This window comes from Scylla paramamosain, chromosome 15 (assembly GCF_035594125.1).
Source record: "Scylla paramamosain isolate STU-SP2022 chromosome 15, ASM3559412v1, whole genome shotgun sequence".
Taxonomy (NCBI): domain Eukaryota; kingdom Metazoa; phylum Arthropoda; class Malacostraca; order Decapoda; family Portunidae; genus Scylla; species Scylla paramamosain.
In genome coordinates, this window is record NC_087165.1 from 18411012 (window position 1) to 18427189 (window position 16178).

At 38.3% G+C, this 16178-nt stretch overlaps 1 protein-coding gene across 2 annotated transcripts in view; it reads left to right on the top strand.

The window, feature by feature from the left end:
- LOC135107560 (zwei Ig domain protein zig-8-like) overlaps positions 1–16178 on the top strand; it is a 145614-nt gene that overhangs the window by 97836 nt on the left and 31600 nt on the right. For both annotated transcript variants that reach the window (XM_064017558.1, XM_064017559.1), the window contains exon 3: positions 1594–1766. In XM_064017558.1, the coding sequence (XP_063873628.1) occupies positions 1594–1766 (173 nt within the window). The remainder of the gene's footprint in view (positions 1–1593; positions 1767–16178) is intronic.

Consider the following 16178-nt stretch of genomic DNA (forward strand, 5'->3'; position numbering starts at 1 on the left):
TGCTCGGCCCACTACTTTACTGAAGTACCATAAACATATACCAGTCATATAGACCAACTTCTCCTTATAAAATATATAAATATAAATATAAATAAACATATATATATATATATATATATATATATATATATATATATATATATATATATATATATATATATATATATATATATATATATATATATATATATATATATAGTGATGTTTAAGGGTAATGAATGATCAGACCACTTTATTCATCACTAATTACAGAGTAATTAGTGATGTACTCTGTGCAGGTACTCATGTCTGCGTCTTTCACTGCAACCACGTGCATTTCATATAAAGCAAAGAGGCACACATCTTAACAGGAGGCCTCGCAAGGTAGCAGTGAAGATAACGTAATATCATGAGAAGCGGACGAACTGCACAATGAAAAACGACAGTGCTTGGACGAAAGAGAGTTGCGTGCCCTGTATGTTGCTGAGAGAGAGAGATAAAGAGAGAGAGAGAGAGAGAGAGAGAGAGAGAGAGAGAGAGAGAGAGAGAGAGAGAGAGAGAGAGAGAGAGAGAGAGAGTCCAGCTTTATATTAACACTCGGAAAAGTATCAAAGTAATATTTAAAAAAAACTTACTTTTGTCATAATCCTGCCAGTGAGGTCATTGTTGCTTACTCTTGGGACGCTTGAAGGTGTCTGTTCACGATTACGTTTATGTATAATTCGTTATATCCCTCTTGTATTCATTGACCTCATCTAGACTACACTGTGCAGTTCTGGTCCCCACATTGCAAGAATGATATAGGTCTATTAGAATCAGTACAAAGGAGAATGACTAAAAGGATACAGGAGATGAGGAGTATTCCTTACGAGCGAGATTGAATCTGTTAAATTTACATTCTCTAGAGAGACGTAGGTTAAGAGAGGACCTGATAGAAGTCTTTAAGTGGTATAAGGGTTATAACAAGGAGGACGTAACCAAATTCTTAGGATCAGCAACCAGGACAGAACAAAAAATAACGGGTTCAAACTTGAAAAATTTAGGTTTAAGAAAGAGATAGGAAGAAATTAGTTCTCAAATAGAGTGGTAGATGAATGGAACGGACTCAGTAATCATGTTCTTAGTATTAAGACATTAGGGAGTTTTAAGAGAATATTAGACGGGTTTATAGATGGGGATGACAGGTGGAAATAGGTAGGTATATTTCTTACAGGGACTGCCACGTGTAAGCCTGGTGGCTTCCTGCAGCTTCTCTTATTTCTTATGTTCTTATGTTCTTAAGTATTGCGCACTTAATTTATGCGGTCCAACGGCCAGGTGTATTGAGAACACTTCATTAGTAATCGAAGCTTAGTTTTATTTATTTATCTTTTCTACTGCATGTTGATGAATCTTTTTGAAGGCAAGTGTGCCTGAACTTTGATGGCATGTGCGTATCAGAGAGAGAGAGAGAGAGAGAGAGAGAGAGAGAGAGAGAGAGAGAGAGAGAGAGAGAGAGAGAGAGAGAGAGAGAGAGAGAGAGAGAGAGAGAGAGAGAGAGAGAGAGAGAGAGCTGCAAACGGTTATTTATGGAATACTGCGCTAATAAGTTCTACGGTTTCGTCCTTCCCCCAGATGTCACGGAAAACCCGCAACGCATGTGGGACCCAGAGAAGGGCATGGAGTCCATCCTTGGGCGGGGTGTGTCGCCTTTCGGACTGGAGAATGTGACCGTCACCAATCAGACTGCTCAGCTGGGAACCAACGCATTCCTGCACTGCCACGTCCGTAACATGGCCGACAAACAGGTGAGAAACGCTGAAGCGCAAGATAGTAAAATCATTGTACATTTTAGACTAAGGGGTAATGTATTTCGATGTCTACTCGTGGCACTGTTTACCGGTCATGTAATCAAAGAAAGAAAGAAAGAAAGCAAACCTTTGAGTGACAAATAAGCTTCAAAGGTTGCTCTTCTTCAAATAATTAATTTGACTTGAATCTGACCTAGTTTCTCATTCTTGTTAAATCTCTAGGAGTGGAAGTGTTGGTAGGAATTGCGTTAAATGTAATCGGATTAAAAACGAATATCACAAAGGCTTAAGTCAGGAATATCCCCACCTCCTCTTAACGAAGCTACGAGTATACGAGTACCTCCCTCTCCTTGACCTGCTTAAGGTACCCGGGGATGAGGGCAGGGGCGCAGCTTAACTCTCATTCATGGCAAACATCCAAAGTACGTGATACCTAAATACCTTTATTAAATTAGTTGGTCTCTTCGAAGCCTGGTATCATATAAGGTGTGTGTGTGTGTGTGTGTGTGTGTGTGTGGGTAGGGGGGTGGATTGTATAGTGAAGGGATACACACACACACACACACACACACACACACACACACACACACACACACACACATATATATATATATATATATATATATATATATATATATATATATATATATATATATATATATATATATATATATATATATATATATATATATATATATATATATGTGACAATTTTCACTCTCCAAAGTGTTATAAATGTTCTTAGTTTACCTCCACACTTAGTAAGTTGCCCTGAAGAGTTTTTGAACGACAACCGGGAAGGTGACAAACTTGCCATAACTTTGGGAATTGCAGCCTCCATGTCTCAGCATCACCTAGCGTCACCTCATCAGACTTCAAACTTTTTTCATTGGAATTAAATTTTCAGGCCGCAGAAGCACTCGTGCAACTCTCGAAGAGTCCCTGATTGTGTGGCAAAAGGCGCGCTATGCATGGATACACACAGGCAGCGGCATACAACGGCATCAAGGAATCTAGTCAGGCTTTCTAATATGCTTTTATGACCCCATTTGGAGAGCTGGTGCATGGTGGGCGCGAAGTGCTGAGCTTCATGCTGACGGATTTTGGGGTGGAAATAGTGACGAGAACGACGACAAAAGAGCGAAGTGACTGGAGGCTCTGTGCCGTGTTGGTGTTAAGAGTACAGTGCATCCTGAGTGTGATGGGTATGAATCGGATGTCGCTGCCAGCGGTCGTTATGGAAAGTTTGATGAGGTGCCGTTATCGTGCTCTTCTTGGCTGTTGATGTCGACAGTCTGTATTTCGTGACAACACCAACTCCCTGATAAGGTGGAAAACTAGTTTAGGTTGAGAAAGATGCACCGAAAACTTAAATCATCATGGACGTGCTGGCACAAAATCAGCTGACCTGCACTTGCAGGAAATGTTCCATGATAATTTTTCAGTGTTGCACCTTGGAAGCTTGCTAAGAGGGACAGGACAGTGTTCGCCGAACTGGTTATCACCTTCAATGAAGTATGCTTTAGAGAGAATCTCCTGCCCATATATACACTTCATATATATATATATATATATATATATATATATATATATATATATATATATATATATATATATATATATATATATATATATATATATATATATATATATATATATATATTTTTTTTTTTTTTTTTTTTTTTCAGAACGATGTTGAAATGATGTTTCGCGGGTGCAAAGTGTTGACACTAACAGTAGTTTTAGATGGCAGGCCATGCCATTTACCTGTTGCCATCTCTCCTTACTGCTTCCAATCAGGATCGTGTCTATCGTTCGTAGCCGGATATACCATCTTATTACCATGTTTACAGAAAATCATGACATAAGTGCTGCTGAGGGTTACATAATAAACAAAAAAATTCATAAATAAGGCCGCAGTGTTTTCTAAAACCTGATCATGTTGCATTGAACGTGTAAACAGTTGTTATAGTATTCTGCGTGTAACGCCAATAAGGTCGTGATTAGCTTTGTGGTTGAAGTATATCGGTAAGTAATTGCGACCAATTACTGACTTGACCTGAGTTCGCAAATGGCACACACATCGTGACAAGAGATGCAATGCATGAAGTCACGTTCCGCCAGTTCTTGAAGAGATGTGTGATGCAAGAGATGCGTTAATTTAGGGATATAAACGTATTCAGGCCTGGAGGTGAGTTTTTTTTTTTTTTTTTTTTATCGTTAATGTCTGCATCCGTCACATGTTCATCTCACGTCAGATTCGGAAGTAATTTTTACTCTCAATATCTTAACCTCCTTCAGTATGATAACCATGGGTACCATTATCTTAACAACTTATCTTATAACAATACAGTTCATGCTTCCTCCCTTGGTATCCAGTCTCAGCCGTACGGTATTACTTTATTACTTCAGCGTTTTCCCTTTTCCAACAAAAAATATAATCTTCAGAATTTGTTTTGTTCTAGGCAATAGTGCTGCTACCACATCTGGCAACCCTTAAATCCAATCATATAACGTGACTACATTTCACATTGATTCTTACTCAAATAAGCTGAAGCCTAACTGACACTGCAATGCTGAAAAGTTGCGTAAAGCCTTTAGGGTTGGCCTGCTAAGACTCATCATAATATCCGGAACCCTTCACCCAGCACACATTTACTGATAGCTGCAGGAAAGCCTCCGGCCTCTCAGACCTAAAGAGGGAGGAAAGGGGCGGAAAAAGTTTCGCTTTAACGGGCAGCAGTGTCAGCAACACGGCCACATAAATACACAGCGTTCTTCTCAGCAAAGTTTTGAGTTTTCAGTTTGAAAGGGCTGCAGAAAAAAGGGATGGTAGTTGTGTGAGGATGTCATGGTGTGTGTGTGTGTGTGTGTGTGTGTGTGTGTGTGTGTGTGTGTGTGTGTGTGTGTGTGTGTGCGACAAGGAGAATGTTATAAGGTACGTTTTTCACATATTTCAAAGCCGACTGAAGGCCTGTACGTATATATATATATATATATATATATATATATATATATATATATATATATATATATATATATATATATATATATATATATATATATATATATATATATATATATATATATATATATATACACACACACACACATACACACACACACACACACACACACACACACACACACACATATAAAAGAACATTGTTTCATTTGCAATGCAAGTTTAATTTTTGAGGCCAGATATTCCTCACTTAATGAGAAGAATTTAACACCGGCCATTGAAAGGACGGAAAAAGGAAGCAAACAAAGCTTTCCAGAGTTTTCCATTGAAGATCATAATACTTCACAGTCACACTGAAATAATGTAATGGGAAAGAGCACGAAGTTTGCTGGCATATATATATATATATATATATATATATATATATATATATATATATATATATATATATATATATATATATATATATATATATATATATATATATATATATATATTATACTCAGATGTAATACTCGTCAAACTTTTCTATTTCATAGAAACATTTGGATATCACAGGACTTCTCATGACAACTAACTTTCATATGAATGAGGTTTTTGTTATCATTCACTTAATTACTGATCTTTTTTTTTTGTCATTAAGTACTCTCTCTCTCTCTCTCTCTCTCTCTCTCTCTCTCTCTCTCTCTCTCTCTCTCTCTCTCTCTCTCTCTCTCTCTCTCTCTCTCTCTCTCTCAATTGTACTAGGTAAGTAACTTAGGGCACGGCACCCCACATTGTTCTTCGCATTGTTGCGAGTACAAAAAACGGGAGAAATTACGTAATGAACGTTTATCAAGCAGGACTTTCTTTATATACAGGACTGTAAAATCGAAAATTAATAAATCGCAGTTTTCTAACATCATGGCGAAAAAAAATAAGAGTTAACTCCAGAGAGCAGCTTTAATATTGCGCGCGGGCACACACACACACACACACACACACACACACACACACACACACACACACACACACACACACACACACACACACACACACTCTTATACTTTCGGTCACTTCAATATTCGTATGTCATTTCCCTACATTTGATGAAACTTGTTATGAGGAAGGTTAAAAAAGATAATAATAATATGCAATGAAGTGTTTCGTGAGTTCCATTAAAAATCATTGGGGAAAAAATCATACCTCGTAACCGTAATTGCTGATATTTGTTCACATTTTATTACAAAAAATCAATATATCATCTGTATCGTGGGTGAAAAATGAAATTTGATATCATCACATTAACTATAATCTGTTACAACCTTTAGTACACGCCATGCTTGGGAGACTCCCCGTGAGGATAACGGGTTGATTTAATTTGAAAATTAATTTTGGAATGCGGAAACACACACAAACATTTCCATTATCTTAAATTCTTCAGATAACGGACATATTTTCTTTCATAATGTTGCAAATCTGATAAAAGAGAGAAAGAATGGATGACTGTCGCCAGGCATTTGCCTCGTGCCGTCCTTCACATTAATGAGTCCAATTCTTCACAGCCTAACTTTAGCAGTAAAGAAAGACGCGAGTCACTTATTTCATTACCCAATTATTTTTTCTTCCTTGTAGACAGGAAAAAAGTTCATCTTAAGCAACGGAAAATATCAAGAGAATGGCTTGTTTCTGACTGTTGTGCACGGATGTGATCGATGTCAGCTTTACCTTTTTTGTATTTTCATTTCCTCTTTATCCTAAAACTGGGGAATATAATTGTAGTGTTATGTAATCTAACTGGACTTTCTTAACAAAAAGCTAAGGTAATTATTTTGTCTTTTTGACCAAAGACTGAGACAACAAACTGTAAAAATCAACTGCATTCATTTGAATTAAACAGTATAAAGCTGCGTTATATTTTGAAACTCCATTTTGAAATGAACACTTCGATTCGCAGATAACAAGGTTTCACTCTTTATCCTTTCTGTATTTTGACGTAGAAGATAGCAAGAGATGCAACATTCTGGCGATGAGAAAGAGGCTGAAGACAGTCTGTTAGAGGAGTTGATGAGACGAAAAGCTTTTGATTCCACCCTGTCTAGAAGAGCGGTATGAGTGGAAACCCCCCAGACATGTGAAACATACTTCATACATGGGCGGATAAGGCCCTTGTAAAGAGTTAGCAGCTGGAGGGGGGAGTGAGAAAAACTGGCGGAGACGTCTCATAACACCTAACTTCATAGAAGATGTTTTAGCTAGAGATGAGATGTGAAGTTTCCAGTTCAAATTATAAGTAAAGGACAGACCGAGGATGTTCAGTGTAGAAGAGGGAGACAGTTGAGTGTCACTGAAGAAGAGGGCATAGTTGTCTGGAAGGTTGTGACGAGTTGATAGATGGAGGAATTGAGTTTTTGAGGCATTGAACAATACCAAGTTTGCTCTGCCCCAATCAGAAATTTTAGAAAGATCAGAAGTCAGGCGTTCTGTGGCTTCCCTGCGTGATATGTTTACCTCCTGAAGGGTTGGACGTCTATGAAAAGACGTGGAAAAGTGCAGGGTGGTATCATCAGCATAGGAGTGGATAGGACAAGAAGTTTGGTTTAGAAGATCATTAATGAATAATAAGAAGAGAGTGGGTGACAGGACAGAACCCTGAGGAACACCACTGTTAATAGATTTAGGAGAAGAACAGTGGCCGTGTACCACAGCAGCAATAGAACGGTCAGAAAGGAAACTTGAGATGAAGTTACAGAGAGAAGGATAGAAACCGTAGGAGGATAGTTTGGAAATCAAAGCTTTGTGCCAGACTCTATCAAAGGCTTTTGATATGTCCAAGGCAACAGCAAAAGTTTCACCAAAATCTCTAAAAGAGGATGACCAAGACTCAGTAAGGAAAGCCAGAAGATCACCAGTAGAGCGGCCTTGACGGAACCCATACTGGCGATCAGATAGAAGATTGTGAAGTGATAGATGTTTAAGAATCTTCCTGTTGAGGATAGATTAAAAAAATTAAAGCAATAGGACGGTAGTTTGAGGGATTAGAGCGGTCACCCTTTTTAGGAACAGGTTGAATGTAGGCAAACTTCCAGCAAGAAGGAAAGGTAGATGTTGACAGACAGAGCTGAAAAAGTTTGACTAGGCAAGGTGCAAGCACGGAGGCACAGTTTCGGAGAACAATAGGAGGGACCCCATCAGGTCCATAAGCCTTCCGAGAGTTTAGGCCAGCGAGGGCATGGAAAACATCATTGCGAAGAATTTTAATAGGTGGCATGAAGTAGTCAGAGGGTGGAGGAGAGGGAGGAACAAGCCCAGAATCGTCCAAGGTAGAGTTTTTAGCAAAGGTTTGAGCAAAGAGTTCAGCTTTAGAAATAGATGTGATAGCAGTGGTGCCATCTGGTTGAAGTAGAGGAGGGAAAGAAGAAGAAGCAAAGTTATTGGAGATATTTTTGGCTAGATGCCAGAAATCATGAGGGGAGTTAGATCTTGAAAGGTTCTGACATTTTCTGTTAATGAAGGAGTTTTTGGCTAGTTGGAGAACAGACTTGGCATGGTTCCGGGCAGAAATGTAAAGTGCATGAGATTCTGGTGATGGAAGGCTTAAGTACCTTTTGTGGGCCACCTCTCTATCATGTATAGCACGAAAACAAGCTGTGTTAAACCAAGGTTTAGAAGGTTTAGGACGAGAAAAAGAGTGAGGAATGTACGCCTCCATGCCAGACACTATCACCTCTGTTATGCGCTCAGCACACAAAGACGGGTCTCTGACACGGAAGCAGTAGTCATTCCAAGGAAAATCAGCAAAATACCTCCTCAGGTCCCCCCAACTAGCAGAGGCAAAACGCCAGAGCTATCTTCGCTTAGGGGGATCCTGAGGAGGGATTGGAGCAATAGGACAAGATACAGATATGAGATTGTGATCGGAAGAGCCCAACGGAGAAGAGAGGGTGACAGCATAAGCAGGAGGATTAGAGGTCAGGAAAAGGTCAAGAATGTTGGGCGTATCTCCAAGACGGTCAGGAATACGAGTAGGGTGTTGCACAAATTGCTCTAGGTCGTGGAGGATAGCAAAGTTGAAGGCTAGTTCACCAGGATGGTCAGTGAAGGGAGAGGAAAGCCAAAGCTGGTGGTGAACATTGAAGTCTCCAAGAATGGAGATCTCTGCAAAAGGGAAGAGGGTCAGAATGTGCTCCATTTTGGAAGTTAAGTAGTCAAAGAATTTCTTATAGTCAGAGGAGTTAGGTGAGAGGTATACAGCACAGATAAATTTAGTTTGAGAGTGACTCTGTAGTCGTAGCCAGATGGTGGAAAACTCTGAAGATTCAAGAGCGTGGGCACGAGAGCAGGTTAAGTCATTGCGCACATTAACGCAACATCCAACCTTGGATCGAAAATGATCATAGAGAAAGTAGGAGGGAACAGAAAAGTTGCCTCAGATACCTGAGTTTCAGTGAGGAAAAGATGAGGTTTAGAAGAAGAGAGGTGGTGTCCTACAGACTGAAAATTAGATCTTAGGCCACGAATGTTGCAGAAGTTAATGAAGAAAAAGTTGAGGGGGGGTGTCAAGAGACTTAGGGTCGTCGCCAGAAGGGCAGTCCGACCTGGGGACATTTATGGTCCCCTCCCCAGATGGAGACTCCGAGGTTGGTGTAGGAGTCGCCATGATAATTTTGAAATTTTGAGTGAAGGGTGTGTGTGTGTGTTATTAGATGCTTGTAGTTTTGTGTGGAGGAAGAGAGTTGTCTGTAGAGGGCAGGCTGTGACTGCCCCCTTGTGTTGTGAGACACAAAGGGAAACGTTCAGTGAGGTCACAGCTGGGTTTAATGATAAGTTCACAGCACCCCTTCATGCAGTGCTTTAGCCCTCACTGGGAGTAATTATCGTTTAGGGAGGTTTCTATATATATATATATATATATATATATATATATATATATATATATATATATATATATATATATATATATATATATATATATATATATATATATATATCATAAAGATGCAATGGGTTTCTTCTTTTGTGAGTCGTGACTCCCTGTAGGAGTCTCTTAACGAACCGTCTTTCATCACTCAATTCCTCACTCACAACCGCAATGTTGATTCTTCATGATGACTGTTTAAATGAGTTAGTGAGCTATATTTCCAACCTTCACACTCCACCATCTTCGAAGTAAAGTTTTTTTTTTTTTTTTACCTTCGCTACTATGTCACGCAATCATTACCAACATTAAACTTATACGATAATTTTTTTCTTTTCTTTCTTGTGTGCAAAGGAAGGCGGGACTAACAGTTATAGAGCTTATTTGTAATTCCACTTTCCTTCAAAAGAAGGCTCCATTAGTAGAGTATTCTACTGACATTAGGTGATTCTCTTTTGAAACTGATATGAAAAAGTCAAAAAAAAAAATGAACCAATTGATATACTGTTTTACTGTCCAGTTTTTTTTTTTTTTTTATCTTCCGGTCATAATTCTTTCATAATTTCATACTTCGTCTGAGCTCATTCAACCTAAAGAGAAGAAATAAATAGTTTGAATAAATTAATGTAAAGAACAGCTGCATTGATCATGTGGTAAAAACAAATATGATGGACAATAAAATCAGTGCAGAATATTTGTCATCCTGTTGTAAAGCTAAACACATAATCGCATTATAATTTACAGCTAAGAGACAACAAAACTATGTAAAGAAGAAAATGTGCCTGTCACAGCCTGATCTGCGTCCCGCCTCCTGCACCTGGAACACATCAGAAACGAAGTGCTCACGGAGGAAAATTACAAGGGTGTTTGTCAGCATCTCGTAGGCAGGAGGATGTAAGTTGGCATTATGCTGAGAGGGATAATCTTGTAAAAGACGGCAGTTTGCAAGATCAAGAGAGCCAGTTAGTTTGGAGAGGGATCAGAGTGGTGCTTGAGAGAGAGAGAGAGAGAGAGAGAGAGAGAGAGAGAGAGAGAGAGAGAGAGAGAGAGAGAGAGAGAGAGAGAGAGAGAGAGAGAGAGAGAGAGAGAGAGAGAGAGAGAGAGAGAGAGAATAGCTTCCACAATTTCCAGATGAAACTCTTATGACATCAGTTCTTTGATTTTCTCCTTTGTGGATCTAACAACCTCCATAATGATGGCGACGCTTTGCGAAAGAAGCAAGTCAACATGACAGAATTTAAGAAGAGACGGGGAAAGTTTGAAGGGCAGCCAGCGTCAACACTCGGGACTTTGCCACCGCATATTTCCCCCTGCTTGTTAGAATACTGAATCACTTTTACCACTTCATACTACGCAAATATTTCCTAGCCTTAGCTCTTAATATAAACCTCCATCGGAATTACATTGTAAGTGGGAAAAAATCTCAGGACACAGGAGAATGGTGGCATTTTTTTAGGCGGAGAAAATTAGATTAATGATCCCCAGCCCTAGCTGCGTTGCTGTGATGATGGGACCAGCGGTGTTGGCGACCGAGCCTCCCAAACGATCTGGCCTTGGTCCAAGCCTTAACCTGCCCGTTGCAGGATCGTATAGATGAGAATTTTATTATTATTATTATTTTTTATTTATTTATTTATTTATTTTTTTTTATTATTATTATTATTTTTTTTAGGATATTCAATTCGCGTGCGTGCTGGATTAAAATAAGCGAATCAGGTGTTACTAGCCCAAAGATCAAACACTTGAATTGAAGCTAAGTATCGGGAACACTTAATTTACCACGCGTTTCTTCCATTCCCTTCCCGCCAATTTCCATCTTGAAGGTAACTCCAGACTAATAAGAATATCGCACAGTTTTCTTGCTATTCAATTTCGGTCTGCTAAGAACTACTACCTACTGTTAGGCTCTGAAGAATGTTACTGTTCTTCATCAACGCCAGTCCAAATTGCCGTCTAACACTACTACGTTAAAATGGAACATGGTATGGATATCCAACAGATTTCCAAAATACAAGTTGTATTGATGTCTAAAAAAAAAAGGATGATATGAAGATAGTAAAACTGGTGATGGCGATGTAAGGCAAGGCAAGAACAATGGTCAGGACAAAGTGAGGAGGGTCGTGAGTTTGGATTGGAAGTGATAATGCATCAAGAGTTAAGAACTTAAGATTCAGGTCAGTCCTGTTTGTCTAGTTTGGATGGATGGATCAAAGATAGGGATATAGTTACATTTTGCTGCTGACTTCGTGACTGGCTGTCAGACACCTAAAGAGAGTGCAAATTAGTCTTACAATGGCAGAAGAATCTCCAAAAACTAGGTTTTACATTAAAATTAATGCATTTAAGACGGAGGTGATGGTGAATAAAAGATAGAAGGATGTGCAGGTCAAGAATGCGAGAGGGAAAGAGGTAAAGCAAAGTGGAGAAATTCAAATACTTGGGCTCGACGCTGGCTGAGTCAGGGGATGTGAAGTGGAAATTGAGAAGAGAATGAAGGCAGGATGGAGTAAGTGAAGAAAAGTTTTGAAGAGTTCTGTGACGAGAATGTCAAAGAGGCCCGAGGCGAATACCCCTATACACAAAAGCAATGACTAGTAATAGCTAATGAAGCAGATACACGGGAGGTAAATAAGATAGAGGAAATTTAAAACTCCGTAATCATCCGGCACTAATAACCATTGGATATATAACTTAGAAAACATTTAGAGTATGTGGTGCAGAGGGCAGGAGTGTAAAATGTACTATACGGAATGAAGAAGAAAACAAAGTTGAGGGGGTTTGTTTATTTGATTAGAATTGGTGATGAGGAAACTATTAAAAGAACCCAGTAAAGAATTAGTCAGATAGAGGTATGCAGCGACGATGACTTGAAAAGGATAGGAGCAGAATATACTGTGGTAAGAACAACAGGTAGCGATTTGATGACAGCCCCGCGACGAATGCGAAACCATAAAAGACGTTGGGAATTAACCGAAACCTTGTCGCCTAGCATGAGGTTAGCCCTGAAAGGAAACGGACTTGCTCTTCCATATTCCTTAGTCGTTATTATAGTCCCCCACATGTTATCACTTACCTGTTTACGCTCTGTTGCTTCAGAGTACTCCAGTGATCAGTGAGACTATCTGCAGTCTGTTAATTTCGTTAACTGCCATTCAAGGGCATTCGCCTAATATTCCGTGACCATTTTGACGTGCCTCCGTTTGGAATTCCTTACTTCTGATACGACCACGATTATAATAAACTTTGTAACTCCATTGCTAGACACACTTAGTCCACTTCCTCTAGTGAAAATCCATTCTGACCGCTTCCTTCTCTCTAGTGCATGTTGATTCTAGCTTTTCTACTCGCCCGCCCAAACAGCCTTTATTCAACCCACTGGTTTACTTTTCCTCATGGGATGAAACCAGGTGCCTCACCCACTCCACCGAGGTAGCCATTGCGGTCTTATTGTACAGTGTTCGGGGAGGGGGCCTAGGGAAGTAGATGGCCACCATAGCTGCAATAGAGTTTGGTCAATTAACAGCGCGGCTCCCTATCATGCACCCAGCCTCCTGCCTACAACCCCATCGATTGGTTTCCAGCCACGTTTTCTAAGCCATTTACCGGGACGTTACTAGCGAACTAATCCAGTTTATTTGTTAGTATAAATTGCGGTAATTGCTTACGGGGCGTATTATATTCTTTTCCTTCAAATATAATGTTTCATTGCTTTGTACGCTGTTTAGTTATTAACTATTAATGAGCTGTAACTGCATAATTCATATTTTTTATTCTACCGACTGTTGAAATCCACATGCTAATTATGTTCAGATGTGGTTGTTGGTAACCTTGTTTTAATAGGAAAATAATTCTCTCTCTCTCTCTCTCTCTCTCTCTCTCTCTCTCTCTCTCTCTCTCTCTCTCTCTCTCTCTCTCTCTCTCTCTCTCTCTCTCTCTCTCTCTCTCTCTCTCTCTCTCTCTGTGTGTGTGTGTGAGGGGAACAAGGGGCAAGGATGAAGGGGAGGACTGAGGATCTTCATGATGAAATATGATGATGAAGACAATAACCAATGAAACAGTATCCTAGAAAGTGCTTACGAAGGCGAACCGTGAGAGACGCAAACATGGAGCGTCTGGACTGTGCGTTAATATTGTATTGTATGAGTTACCCTATCATACCCAACACTACTTTCCCATCCGGTACAATAAATACGTAATGGTTATGTTCTAACTTTATTGCTTTACACACTTTCATCTCACTGCAGTTATTCTTGTGTAACTTATCCAAAAGCTAACAAATATTCCTGGTTCAGTTTCACTTCACCGTGCTATCAAAAAACTACACTCATTCCGGCAGACAACAGACCTGTCAGTTCAAGGTAATGAGATAATGATATAATGATATAATTTTGCTACAGCCATAACCTTCAGTAACGGAGTATGAAAGTTGAGTCAAACATTTCATCGCTACTCGTATCTGATTGACTTCAAGGATAAACAGTTCTGAAATAAGGAAGCATCGCTCTCGCACATGAACTTTCATAATTGCGACAAAAACATATGGAATTGATTTAAGGAAAAACAAATATGTAAAATAATTACATTCTTTATTTTTTAGCAAATTAGAATGAGTGAAGTCATAAAATCTGGGTCTTGAGAAGACTTTAGAGTCTTAAAAAATTAGAATCATTAATGTTTATTTATTTCCACGTTTATTTTTTTTATTTATTTATTTTACAAGAGATAAAGCACTGTCTGCTGCCACATAACAAAATCTAAATCACATCATTGAGGCAAGGTAAAATATAAAGAAAAAAAAAATCATTAGAAATACATCCTAATTAAGTAACGCCGTGCAGCGAGACCTCAACATTCATTTCACCGCTGGGCACTCCTAAAATTCAGAGGCAATTCTTGTTTCCTTCCCTCTCTACTCCAATTTATTTTTCCTTCCTTCATAGTATTAATTCCAACCTCCCACGTTCCCTATCTTAATTTCTTTTACCTATCTATCTCCCCTCCTGTAGTCTTTCATACACAAGTTCATATATTTTTGTGCGTTTTTCTTCCACCCTTCCTGTCCACTCTACTTCCATCGCTTTCATAATTATTCTCTCTCTCTCTCTCTCTCTCTCTCTCTCTCTCTCTCTCTCTCTCTCTCTCTCTCTCTCTCTCTCTCTCTCTCTCTCTCTCTCTCTCTCCAACACACACACACACACACACACACACACACAATTGCACCTGCTATTCAGTACAATTCATTATAATAATAATAATAATAATAATAATAATAATAATAATAATAATAATAATAATAATAATAATAATAATATTATTATTATTATTATTATTATTATTATTATTATTATTATTATTATTATTATTATTATTATTGCCATTATCATTATTATTATTATTATTATTATTATTATTATTATTATTATTATTATTATTATTATTATTATTATTATTATTATTAATATTATTATTATTATTATTATTACTGATATTGTTCCTGTTGTTTCCCCGTGCACTTGGTAAAAGGCAACTAAAGGTGACGGAGCAAGTGCCTAGAACACTTCTCACTACTTTTGCCCCCATAATCAGACAAAGCGTAATTTCTTGTCTGGTCTGCCTGCCTTAAAGGGAAGCTCTCCCGGATATACAGGGAGGGAGATAAATAGCTTATTATTACTTTCATTATTATTGCCGTTATTATCAAAATGTTCATGTTCTGCGTTGGTTTTCCCGGACAGAGCCGCTTCGAAGCAAGACGCTCAGCCCTATACACACTGCCCTTGTCTGCATCCATTAATTAAAAGCGATATTTTATTATATCTTTATTTAATTCTCTATTACCACTGGGATGAGGAAAAATTGGACAGGCTTTCTTCCGTTTCTACTTTACATATATATATATATATATATATATATATATATATATATATATATATATATATATATATATATATATATATATATATATATATATATATATATATATATATATATATATATATATATATATATATATATATATATATGTTACAGTCAATACCTGAATCCAGACAATTTGTAAAGTGACTTATTTTTTCAGGCAATTTGTGAACTGCCTGGTTAGGTTAGGTTAGGTTAGGTTAGGTTAGGTTAGGTTAGGTTAGGTTAGGTTAGGTTAGGTTAGGTTAGGTTAGGTTAGGTTATAACCTAACCTAACCTAACCTAACCTAACCTAACCTAACCTAACCTAACCTAACCTAACCTAACGTAACCTAACCTAACCTAACCTAACCTAACCTAACCTAACCTAACCTAACCTAACCTAACCTAACCTAACCAGGCAGTTCACAAATTGCCTGAAAAAATAAGTCACTTTACAAATTGTCTGGATTCAGGTATTGACTGTAACATATATATATATATATATATATATTCTTATCACTATTGGTTCGGTGATGTTTCATTGTGCTTTGAAACTCTCTCCAACGAACTGCGTCCAGTGTATCATTGTTACCACTTTATCATGTGTCCCTTTATAATGTGATCCAGCTAAGGTATTGCAAGCTGTTAA